This window comes from Montipora capricornis, chromosome 8 (assembly GCF_036669925.1).
Source record: "Montipora capricornis isolate CH-2021 chromosome 8, ASM3666992v2, whole genome shotgun sequence".
In the NCBI taxonomy this organism is placed as follows: Eukaryota; Metazoa; Cnidaria; class Anthozoa; order Scleractinia; family Acroporidae; genus Montipora; species Montipora capricornis.
In genome coordinates, this window is record NC_090890.1 from 38,031,735 (window position 1) to 38,044,392 (window position 12,658).

Below are 12,658 nucleotides of genomic sequence, written 5' to 3' on the forward strand. Positions count from 1 at the left end.
CCATTATTTGCACATTTTCCTTTGAAAAAGTAAAGGTTTTTTAAATAAAAATGTTAATCCTGATAGTACATTGTTTAAAGCTTTCAGAGATTGCCTTGAGAAAGGCAAAGGGCAAATGCCTATTTCGAAACCTCTGTTATGGGCGGGCACAGAATTTAACACCTTCCGACCTGGCCTCTCAAAGGAAGTTTGGCTTAATACAGGAAAGGCTGCACTGTAAAGAAGTCAGCCAGGCACCGGTAACTTAGCCCACATGTAATAAGTTATGTGTCTGTTTACACTGGATTCTGTAATTCCTAGGTCCCAACCCCCCTTCCGCCCAACCGTCGCCGTTTTCTCGCCATAAAATGGTTAATTACTGCAGCGCGGGAACAGCAGAAAACGAACAAAAACGCCAGGATGTACAAGAAGCTGGCGAAGGAGTTACTTGATGCCTACAATAACGAGGTAAACCTGAACTGTAGCTGTCGGAATCTCGTGAACTTCTGTAGATGTATATGATTTTTTGCACTGCAAAATGACTTTCGTTGATACTTTTCTATAACGATCTGAGGAAGGGTCAGCTGCCATGGTCATTGTTTTATTTGCAGGGTACCGTGATAAAAAAGAAAATCGAACTTCACAAACGAGCAGAAGACAACCGAGCCTACGCCCATTATCGATGGTGGTAACGCAATGCCACCATCCGTGCCCTTAATTGACTACAGTGGAAAGACTGCAGCGAAAGACGAGGTGTGCTGTTCCGATTTGCTAGCTTTCTCAGAAACAATGGCCACCACCGATGACGTAAACTCTTCCTGCTTGTTTTGGTGTGGTAATATGCCGTGTGGTCATAGCATTTTTAGTCGGTGTCGCATTGGGACTTTAAAATGGTAAATTTGAAACCGAGTCTACCATTGAATGGATGCAAACACTGAAGTCTCAGCGAAACCAAAATGGCGCTGCTCTAGTCATTCAAAATAGAAAACAGAACCCCAGTGCATAAATTGTTGTTTGTTCGTCCCGTGATATAAAGCAGGCGGAAGGGGAATACATGGAGGATGAGATTGTTCATCTTACAAAGATCTAAACCACAATTATTTGGTGCTGTACACGATCAACACAGCTAGCCAAAGAACGTTTTTTAGTTTCACGATAGTTTATCCCGGTTGCGGCTCCTCGATATTCACAGCTAGCGTTTGTTGAACAAAAACCTTCCCTTGATTTAAGAGTCTGCAAGAATAAAGCATAAGTTGACTGGGTACATCAATTGCTTCAGCTCTGAAAATGATAGGTTGCAGGCGATAGTTCTAAAAGAAAAAGCATAAAAGTTTGTTATTGTGCATTATAACTCGGTTATAACTTCAGTTACCGCTCAAAGTAAACAATAAATATAGTCCGACTTTTGTCTTGATTAGCAATGAGGAATGTCAGTTGCTAAATGAAGGCTTGTGAAAAAAAGAACGTCGTCCTCACAAGCTACGACTAAAGGTTAAGGGATCTTTAAGTTCAAATTAGCCATTTAACAACAGGTATTATTACGACTGAACACTAGAAACTCTGGAAATCGTGACATTTTACGTTCACCAACCTCGATCGATGTCCTTCATCTTCCTTCACCGACGTACTCCGTGTATATAATCAATGTCTTATCCATTTCTGTTCTTTGGTCAACCTAGAATCACTTTGTATCATTAGATTCTGTTCCGTGCGAAAGAAGAACATCCCGTATAGCTTGAACGGTAATTTTACTATTTAGCCTGCTTAACATGTCATGTAAGCCCGAGTTCTAGGAAAATGTGGGTAGTGTCACCTCAATGGATTTCTGAGAAACGGGTTGTGGACCTCCACCATGAATAATTTATAAGATTTGGTTGCCTCAAGGCTTGCCAAGCTTCAAAAATACCATGCTATCATGGCCGTGAGGTAAAGAAAACAAGCATGGAATTGAAAATGCGTGTGACTTAGATAACGGCTTCTTGAGAATGTCTGGAAGCTTATCCGCTAACTTTATCCCGTGATACTGAGGTACCGTGCCTGTTCAGGGCTTCAGTTTGAATAGTTTTGGAAAAAGATCTACAGTATACCAGGCATGATATAAGTAAAAGCAACAATCCTTAAAAGTCATTGTTATTTTAGGGGTGTGATTTGAGCAGTTGTCACATGTATTGGCCTTTACAAAAGAGACAACACAATAACAGTCACCCGGTTGGTGATGAATGAATTGGGCAAAAAATAACAAAACCAAGAACATCTTATGGGCTCTGTCAGATGAATATATTCATTGCACTGTCGTCTTAAAGTATTTCAAGTTGGTAAAGAATACCTCAGTCTTTGCTAGATCCTTAGCTAACCAGTTTGCTCAGTGAAGCAAACCGGTTTTCGCAAGTCAGGGCAAGGTCGACGTCCATCAACGAAGCCAATATGGCGATTTGACTTCCAATAGAAAATTCCCTCGAGATGTACTCGGTGTGTTTGGTGAACGAACGCAAAGTCGCGTTTTCGTTCAAACTCTTTGAAAGTACGGAAACGTTCTCCAAATTGCAAAATCAAACTGCACTGACTCTCTAAATTGTCAGGAGCCCTTGAAGTTAACCAAGTGATCGAGATGGTGCATATACTACACTACATCACCTTTCTTCTGTTCATAAGAAAAAATTAAATTGTGTCGTTATTTGGTAACCAAGCAAATCAGTCTATTCGACAAGTCTTTTGGTTCATTGAAATTTGAAGTTCATTGAAACATAGCTGATATCCTGAGAGAGTTCAAACGAACAAGTTTTCATGTAGTCCGAACGCCATTCACGGACAACGGTATGAAAGTTTTAGTGGCTTGTTGTTATAGCAAACTGAACTCGCTTGTACACGGCAACTGATAAATGAAAATAAGGTGGCTAAATTCAATGAACGATTAATATTCTGTCCACTGTTCAACTATTGAAGTTGCTTCCACATTTGTATCAACACATCAATACATTCTCGAGACAACCGACCTTTTAGGCTACCTTTCTCGTCCATCGTCTCGGCTGCTTCTTGAAGCAACTTAACCGATATTTTTGGATGAGCCTCGACATTCCGATTCTCCTGCAGTAATTTTACGGCGTCTTCGTACGCTTCATCCCAATTGAGCTTTTTCTGAAGTTGTTCCCACCTTTTTCTTGCTTGCGTTTTTTCTTCCTCCGTTGCTGTCTTTGGAAGTTTATCCACATCGCGGCGAATGTTTTTCACCTTGTAGTTGCCAATGGGTGAAAACGACTGTGGGAACACATAGGCGTACATCTTGACTTGGAGCTGTCGGCTTAGTTCACCTAGACGCAAGGAAGCTTGCAAGTCTGGTGAGACTTGGGAAGCAGTGAGCATTGGCCTTCCACTCGTCAACGGTAACAACTTGTGTTGTGAATCCTGGAGTTCTTTCACTTCCCTCTTCAAAACCTGGTTTTCATTCCTGGTCTTCTCAAGGTCCTCTTTTACGCTCTCCATTTCTTCAGACACCATCGTGACTTTCTCCCTTAAACTCGCATTTTCCTCTTCGTGTGCAAACTTAGCCTCCTCGAGCTGTTGTACTTCCTTCTCGACCCGATCCAACTTTCCCTCGACATTTCTAAGCTTGTCCTCCAGACCTTTCTTTTCGCTTTCCAGTCTGTTAATTCTGGACTTGAGCTTTGAAATCTCTTCTATCCTTGTTTTCAAGGCGATGTCCAACTTTTTGTTTTTGTCTTCGAGATCCCTCAGTTTCTTTTGTAAGCCCGATATCTCCTCGTTCTTCTCCTCGACTTTGGCCTTCAGCGACTCGATGTGGTTGTTTATTTCTTCATTGATTATTTTCCGTTCAAAGGAAAGATACAAGGATGCTCTAGTTAGACTATCGTGTTCGGTCAAGTTCAGTTGGTCGTCATCCATGCCCTCAGTGGAGTCGATTGTCAACGAAATTTGCTTTAAAAGGCAGATTCTTCGCTGTCTATGGCGTGTTTTATCTAGTAACGCTTGTATTAAATAGTGTAGGCCTGCGCATGTGCAGGAAGCTGAAAAGGTGTGTGGTTTTTCCGAGAAATTGAACTGTTGGAGGCTTATGCAACATTCACGGTTGTCATGACAAAAGTGCATGGCGCCAACTTGAAAGATGAAATATAGCGTCTTTGCCTGGGGTTTGATTTAATCAGGACCTCATGTGACCTAAGTTGGTAAGGCTGGAAATAATCCCTCTTAAGAATTGATTTGTCAGCAGAAGAAAACTATTCTCATCGCTTGAGATGGTTTTGTCGCCCACGCTCGAACCGTTTATTACACCTTACGAAATCGAACGGCTTTGATATAAAGACGACCGTTGCGTGGCAAAATGTACCACTTGCTAAAGTGCTTTCTCAGCTCACTGTCTTCGAAGCAAAACTGTAGTGTATAAGCCGCCGATCTTTCACTTTTTGGAATTTTGGAGGTCATAATTAACCTTTGCGTCATCCTGTCCAGCTTTCATTTTGTTGACGCTTAATTTGTGTTAATAGACCAATTTCGATATATTAAAATTCGAGGCTTTGGGAAATAAATAATAAGGATTTGTATGAGTTTATTCCCCATACCAAACTTAAGCGCGATGCCCTCTTTTTAATTTTGGCACCAGTCGGAAATTGCTTTTGTTTTACTCGTGCCTTTTACCCTGAAGATCGGAATCGGAATTAATTTGTTACAATGAGTATTACTGAAATCAACTTTAACCGGGGCAAAACTTTATTTGAAAAGGGCGAATACTCTTAAAGTTTTGTTTTAACGTAAGAGGTACAGATTTCAGAAATGTGACCCTTCCGACATGTTAGTCGAGGTGAAGTGAAATTCAAGATAAAGCTTCCTCGGGAAATTTCATAGTGTGATCACAACTCAGGACAGCCACTCCTCTTAAGGTCGATTACAACACAGTGTTACATTATTTATTGAATGTAAGTCTCAGTCTCTTACGATGAGGTGGTCTCCAAAAAAAAGGCGCTTTATCAATCGTTTTTTAACGGAATTTCTCTAAGAAGTCATAGTTTGGCGTCGTCTTGTTGGGTTAACTTTTAGGGCAAACAAGCACTGATCGGGGACACTGATTAAAAAAACCCCGTCTAACCGGGAAGCTAATCCTACAGTTTTGCAGAAGTCGGTACCGATATTGCAAGGATCGTCAACTGACATTCATTAACACTGAATTATTCGCCGAAGGCGAAGTGATTATTCACCGAGACGAAGTCGAGGTGAATATTCACCGACAATCACTTCGAGATCGGTATACTGCGTTGCTTTTGTCATAGTAACCATAAGAGCTTGGGCGGGAAGTAAAGCCCTTCGTGCAAGGTGCCACGCAACATTTTCAGCCGTTGCACGGTATGTTGCATCGGGCAATGTTTCGTGCGACTTGCAATTGTCTCGCAATGGCGTTGCGAGACCATTAGCGCCAAAAATTGCAGTGTATAAACAGCGCCTTAAAACGCCATTTGTTTCGAAGGAGCAAGAAGATTGACAGTTAACGGACCAATCAACTGAGCCGCTTGGAATACACCGTGCTCAGCACGTGTAAAATCATCGTGCGCTTAAAGGGTAAAATGTGATGACCGTTTTATAACATGACCGTTGCGAAGAAAGCGGTTTTCAAATTTAATACAAGTCGCTGTTAATAATTTTAGCGGTTATAACATGAGAGATGTTTATTCTTAACACTACTGTAGAAATGTAGCTAAAATCAGATATTAACTTTCAATGACATCTTTCGTGAAAGGTTTTTTTTCATAGCTGCCAAAAATGTTAACGGTCGCTTGAAAGTAAATGCTGTTTTTTGGTTAGAAATGATTAGCTGATTCAAGTACGTCGAGAGGTACTCATGCATGACTTGGTTAAACTTAAAACGACTATTAAAAGTTTTTAATCTGTAAGGCAACTTTTCAAACGGCAAGAACATCATTCGTTAAAACTGTCAATATTTCGATTTTCACACTTATAGTGTGCCAACAACGGTTATGCAGGTCAGTTGATAACACGAGATCTTAAAGGTTACTCAAGGACACTGCTTTTCGAGGAAATCACGTTATTATTTCTCAGAAACGATAAACCTGGCGATGGAACATACGCAGGATTTATTCTAAATTCATCTTGAAAATTTTTAATGGGTCTTTCAGTTATTAATTTGCGTTTGTCTGTGAAAGTCTGAAAGACTGATAATTAGGTCTTCGCATGAAAACTTTCGACGAGAGTGTTTTGTGACTGATAATGATGACGACATTTTTTTCATGTGAATATTTTACTTGCTGAGAGAAATCAAGCGGGAAATAAAACGGGGTTTTTATAGTTTTGGCGCCGCCGTTGCCTTAGGCCACGTTCGATATATCAATATTCACACATGGCTACGAGGCTTTATGGTTAAATTTGACTACTATTGAAAATTAGTATAAATACACAGGTGATTATACAAAATCGCGCGCTCTCTTTGGCTCGCTATAATCACCGATAATCACCTCGACGGACAAAATGGCTGCCAGTTGTCGTTTTGCCACTGTAAGTGAAGATGATTTCGAGTTGAAATATATATATTTTCTCTTTTTTTTGAAATAATCACCTGTGTATTTATACTAAAACAATTATTCGCCGAAGGCGAAGTGATTGTCGGTGAATATTCACCTCGACTTCGTCTCGGTGAATATTCACCGATAATCACGTCGCCTTCGGCGAATAATTGTTAATGAATGTCAGTTGACGATCCTTGCAATATCGGTACCGACTTCTGCAACCGCGAGTGTTCTTACAAAACTTGACTTTTCCAGGTAGCAACTTACCGGTAATTCTGGCGCATTTTTCAAGATATAAATTTTCATGGCATGAACAAGTTTTAGGTAGTTGTGATTCAAATACGAATAGATCTTTAATTTTCGTTGGGTCAAATTCTGAAAGTCAGGTGCTTAAAATCTCGACCACAGGCGGTTAATAGTTCGGCTGATAATAATGACGGGACGGTTTTTAACATAAACATGCTCAGTACTTGCTGAGATTAATCAAGTGAGGAAGTAAACAGGGTTGCTATTAGTTTTGGCGCCATTAGAAGTGAAAATGAATGTCAGTTAAGCTTTGTAATGGGTACACATAAGCAGCAGTGTTTTTTTAGACTTCAATTTGTCAGGTTTTGACAGCATTGTACATTTGTTGTTGGCGACTTCATTCTGGCGCCTCTTTTAATATAATCTTTTCCATAATACGATGGATTTTTATTTATAGTGTCAGTGTGAACGTCTGCATAGATATGTTGTTTTTATCAGTAACGTGAGTACTGCGTGCATACCCGCCGCGTTTTTCGTGACCTATGGCACATGGTTCAATTTCTCAGAAATCAAGTCTCTTCTGTTGGGATTGGTGACTAGTCTTAGTCCGTCTTAATAAATATCTCATTTAAGCTTTATGTTGTGGCCAAATGTTGAATCTATGAAGTCTCGAAGACAATATATGACATCAAGTGCCGACTTTTTCTACACGATACTGCGCTACACTGTTTCGTTGCTACAGGCTGGAACAGGGATATGACGAAAGAGACAATTATCCACCCATTTTAAAAACCTTCCAGCGGTTGTTATACTAGATTATACCACTGATACTTTGCTATAACTGAGAACTTAGTTTGTACTTGACGATCCAAAGTTAACGAAGGAAATATGCGCATGAATAATTTGGAACCCTTCGCATAAAGAACGAACTGCGGAATATTTATTTGTTAATACAGGGGAGTTCATGTCATCGGCATTTCTGCTTTGAATGTCAAGCAACGAAATTTCTTTAGATTTCTGCTTTGCCGGTAAAATATAAGTTGGATTGACTGTCGATATGAATGAATATCAGTAGGGTCTCTTCCTGAAAAACCCAGACTGCTGTGAAAAATTGATCGCTTTATTTCTTGTGAACATTTCATTCCCAAAACCAATAAACATTGAGGCATATTGAGGCATACTTTTCTTGTGTCTTTTAGGATCACTTGTGGTCCAAGTCCACAAAACTGTTCTTGTGATGCGAAATATTGGGTTCCCAGACTGCATGAAGTCATGATGGAAAGTATGACCGGGCAAATCATGAACCAAAGTTTTGCTTTCTTGTAGTGAAGTACTTTACTAAAATATAATCTAAAGAGCTTATTTCTTCTTTCTATTTTTCATGCCAGTGATTAGTAACCATGAGAAATAGTGCTTTTCACTTTTTGCCCATGTCCAATCGAAATTCACATGCTTAATTTCTAAACTGAATCCATATGCTCCATGTGCTGGAGTTGCTTCCAAATCGATATCAACTCGAGCACACGTTTCAAGGAAGACCACCCCTTAAGGTTACCTTTAGCATTCATCATTTCTGCCGCTCTAGTAAGGCCTTCCTCGCTTAATGGGCTTGGATGAGCATCGATATTTCTGCTCTCCTGAAGCGCCTTCATCGCCTCTTCATAAGCTTCATCCCAAGTGAACTTTGTTGTTAGCTCCTGCCATTTGGTATTACACTTCTGCTTTTCCGCAGTCGATAGAGGATACTTTTCCAAGTCGCGCCGTATGTTCTTGATCTTGTAGTTTCTCTTGGGTGAGAACAAAGTCGGAAGCACTGCCTTGTACATCTTGTTCTGTACTTGTCGACAAAGCTCCCCCAGAGACAGCGAGGCCTGCAACTCTCGATCTGCTAATTGCAAATGCGGTGGTAATAACATTGGATGGTTTATTTGCCTTCCTCCTCTGGCAACGCTAACAGGTAAAGGCATTTCTACCTTATGCTGTGATTCTTTTATCTCTTTAATTTCCTTCTTCAACGCTTGGTTTCTGCTTTCCATCTTACCATTAACTATGTCAACGTGTTCTTGCAGCTCCATGTTCTTCTCTTCTTGGGACATCTTTGCATCGCTCAACTCTTTAATGTCCTTTTCCATTCGACTAACCTTGACTTGAACGGATCGCAACTCGTCTTCCAATTCCTTCTTGTCATTTTCAAGACGACTGAGTCTCACTTTGAGATTCTTGATTTCCTCGTTTCTCAACTTGAGCGCCACGTTTAGTTCCTTGTTCTGCTCCTCTAGAGTTTCCACAGCCTTTTTCAAGTCGACAATTTCTCGATTCTTGTCATCGATTTGTTTCTTAAGACACTCAATGTCTTCGTTGTGAGAGTACATCATGTCGTTCATTCGGTGGCGTTCTTGAGTTACCGTAAGATTCATTCCAACTAAGGCTGCCATGGGATTGAACTCATCAGCCAACTGTCTCTGAAGCTGTTCCTCTGTAATCATAGTATCTTTGGGTGGAAAATATCTTTAAAAACTTCTCTACTTTTTGTATACACTTCTACAGCTAGTACGGTCGCCACGAATGTTCGGTGAAATTGAAGTGGTATCACGCACACACCTTGCCTTCCTGTTATTGGCTCACGCTGACGTGGCGAAATATCTTAAACCAATCAGATGCCTCGTATTTGACAAAAAGATTATATAACAAAATAATACCGCGCATGCGCCTTGATGCACCAGATTTCTCGGAAATTTCTTTCCTCTAAGAACAGTCATGTAATATTTATTGAATGTTTGTTTTGTTCGTTGCAACTTTGTCTTTCAAATGAGTCACAGGCCTTAATTCTATCCCTCAACTTCCGAACCGAACAGTGTAATTTTGGTTTCTGATTCAGTTTGCAGCGTTTTTCCTTTTCAACCCTGTTCATCATTGCCAATACTTGAACATTGTAACACTCTTCCAAATTCGGAAACTGAAATAACATTGAAACAACAAACCCCTTTCGCATTATCATTGTCTTTAGACTATTCCGCTCACCCACACCTCGCACAAATAAAGTCGTCCCTCTCGCTAGCAATAACTAAGACTTTGCCATAGTCACTGTGACCGTCACTTAGCACGCTTCAAACAACACCGCATGTTTACATCTGTTTTTCTTGTCCCTGAGAGCACATCTGGTATTTTCTTTACTGAAAATCCATTCATTTACAAGCCAGAATGAATCTTCAAAATGCTGCGCTATTTCCCTATTTATTTTAAACAGTTCTCAAAACAATTATTTTAATTTATTATTCTTACTCGCGTAGTTCTCAAAGGAAATCAGCTGTTGCAAAAATTTCGTGCATGTTAAACCAAATATATGGGCTAACGCTATTTATATCAGCTTTGGAAATCGGGTTCATTCATATTTGCTGATGTTTTCTTGGTGGAAGAATGCGTTTTTGTCTTCAACTTACTTTTCACGGACGCGTTACTGAGGCCCACGCCCGAATCTGGACTGATTTCCGAGTCACGATGTCAGTTGAACTGCGTACTCATTGCATAATTGGGATAGATTTTCATATTGGGTGACATTATTTGAAAGAATTCGAGTTATACATCCTTCTCTCGAAGCCCAGATGAAGAAATTAAAACAAGTAATACGTATAGTCATGTCTTCAGAACCAGTTTAAAGTGAGAGCTGCTAAAACTGCTAGAACAATAGTTCTATGAAAGCTTCAGTTACTTCACCACGCGGCAGATGTTGTAAAACAGTCTTCCACCCTTACAGCCGATAGTTCGCACCATATTACCTAGCAATGACTACATCCAACACGTTTCTGTTCTGAATGTGTGTCTCAAAGATTGTAGCCGGGCTAAAATATCGAAAGCTCACGAACGCGGACGTTTTATCCGCGGTTTTAAGTTAAATAACTGTTGTCCACTCTACCACGACCCTCTAATTGCAAGAACTTGAAACCTTAGGAAGCTATGATCTGCATGGTTTCTCGGAAGCGAGTGAATCCTATAAGAAGCGATCTTCGTCTGATTCACAATACTTCTGAAAAGGCACAAGTATTTTGTTTCGGCTTTTAAAATTGGCACATTCGTTCGTTGGACACCAACTTGCAACATCAGTTGAGTTTAATCACTGACAAACGTCTTCCTTCGCCGTTGTCAGATCAGTTACATTTTTACAAGCATTTTTTTCGTAATTGAACCAGTATACTAATTTGCCAGCAAATGTTTTGTGTTTTTCTTTCTTAAGATAGAGGTACGTGGTAAACGTTCATACTGGAATTTAAATTGGGGCCACAATACAAACGGAAAGTCTACAAACGGCATTGATTTTAGCAATGCTACGAATCGTTATAACTATATAAGCAATAATTCCTCTTCGTCTTGCGAGATAAGACAATATAAACTGCATCGTATAGATCTTTGAGTGATCTCAGGTTCGTTGTATGATTTTCCTTTCGTTTGATTCATTCAGCATTTTCCACATTTCTATCAGTTCTTTAATGCAAGATGGCTTACAATCCAATTGTCTTGCATCCTCCATCATCTGTGTTGCCCATACGAGTAACTCCTCGGTCAGAACTGGGTGAGCAGTGATATTTCTGCTCCTCTGGATAGATTGCATTGCCCTTAAGTGTTCCTTTCCCTTCCATTTCAGTTTTTTCTGAAGTGCTTTCCACCTTTGTTTTGCCTCGTCTTGTTGATTCTTCTCTTCCAAGTCATCGATGTCTTCTTCAATATGCTTGACTTTGTAACCCTTTCTCTCATTGTACGAATTCGGGTGAACAGCCTTGTACATCATTGCCTGTATTAGCCAGCACATCTCACCCAGGTATATTAGCCAAGTTTCCAAAGAGCCCATGGCATTCGGTAATGCCGCCATCACTTCGCTGGGGACACCAGTCGATGATATATGTTGCCTTGCATCTTCCAGCTTCTGAACCTTCGTTTTGAGTAAAGCATTCTCATCCTTAGTCTCCTCAAGACTTTTCTTCATTCCCTCCATTTTCGTCGATAACTTTTCGACCTTCTCTTCCAAATCCGCGTTCTTATCCTCAGTGGCCTTATTCGCTGTTTTCAACTGATCGACTTCCTCTTTCACAGCCTCCAATTCGACCTCAACAGCCCTTAATTTTCTTTGTAAGTCCTTTTTCTCCGATTCCAGGGTGTTTATTTTATCCTTCAGGGCTTTAATCTCCTTGTCTTTGAATTCCACAGTAACATTCAATTCGTCATTGTGCTCTCGAAGCTGTTTTATGTCTTTTTCCAGGCGCAGTATGGCCTCGTTCTTTTCATGTATTTCCCTCTTCAGTAGTTCGATTTCCTTGCTATGGGTTTTTATCATGATAGCTTGAGGATCGACAACGCCAAGTATAGTGGTACTGGTTACACGCGTTAACTGATCGGCACTTCGGGCCATATCAGCGTTGAGCCTTCCCATTTGCGTCGATGGCAGCGAAGGATCCATCGTTGTTCCTCGCGTGATTTGTGGAATTGATCGGTAGTCTGTACGTGTACGGCTTCAACCGAGAAGAGAATGAAGCGAATTTATGGGTGGTTTTGTGATTTTGACCACCGTTGCATGTCTGCGCATATTTTACAGTCATGGCTGCTGAAAGGCAAAAACAAAGACTCGGATCACAAGCGAGAACAGGCCACGCTCGATATATCAATACATGTATTCAAACATGGCTACGAAGCTTTATGGTTAAATTTGAATGTTCTTTTGTTTAGAAATCTCCCTTGTGAGGCAAAGAAAACAGAACTGAGTCGTAAAATTTTACCATAAAGCCTCGTAGCCATGTGTGAATATTGATATATCGAACGTTGGCTATTGAAGCGTTGTGTTGTGTTATTGAACATTTTTAAAACAATGACAATTCACAATTATGTCAGTAATGTTTTTCACAAATCTTAGCTTGGAA

At 40.3% G+C, this 12,658-nt stretch overlaps 3 protein-coding genes across 5 annotated transcripts in view; 1 reads left to right on the forward strand and 2 right to left on the reverse strand.

Moving 5' to 3' along the window:
* LOC138014253 (small ribosomal subunit protein uS7m-like) overlaps positions 1-1,393 on the forward strand; it is a 9,265-nt gene extending 7,872 nt beyond the window's left edge. The window contains exons 7-8 of the mRNA XM_068861299.1: positions 301-447; positions 591-1,393. Coding sequence (XP_068717400.1) covers positions 301-447; positions 591-671 — 228 coding nt within the window. The 3' untranslated portion in view covers positions 672-1,393. The remainder of the gene's footprint in view (positions 1-300; positions 448-590) is intronic.
* Positions 1-4,719, reverse strand: part of LOC138014251 (myosin heavy chain, clone 203-like) — a 5,049-nt gene extending 330 nt beyond the window's left edge. Inside the window, exons 1-3 of one of the 3 annotated variants that reach the window (XR_011125282.1) lie at positions 2,973-4,719; positions 1,571-1,654; positions 1-1,289 (exon numbers count right to left, since the gene is read on the reverse strand). The exon at positions 1-1,289 is cut by the window's left edge and continues 330 nt beyond it. Coding sequence is in view for 1 of the 3 variants with exons in the window: in XM_068861297.1 (XP_068717398.1) it covers positions 1,650-1,654; positions 2,973-4,083 (1,116 nt within the window). In the remaining 2 variants the exon portion in view is untranslated. Of the gene's footprint in view, positions 1,655-2,305 lie in introns of all 3 variants that reach the window. The other 2 variants (XR_011125281.1, XM_068861297.1) reach the window with 2 other exon arrangements.
* Positions 4,720-7,851: 3,132 nt separating this feature from the next.
* LOC138014252 (outer dense fiber protein 2-like) lies at positions 7,852-9,348 on the reverse strand. The gene has a single exon (XM_068861298.1). The coding sequence runs from the start codon at positions 9,236-9,238 to the stop codon at positions 8,213-8,215; it is 1,026 nt and encodes a 341-aa protein (XP_068717399.1). The 5' UTR covers positions 9,239-9,348; the 3' UTR covers positions 7,852-8,212.
* Positions 9,349-12,658: the final 3,310 nt, after the last annotated feature.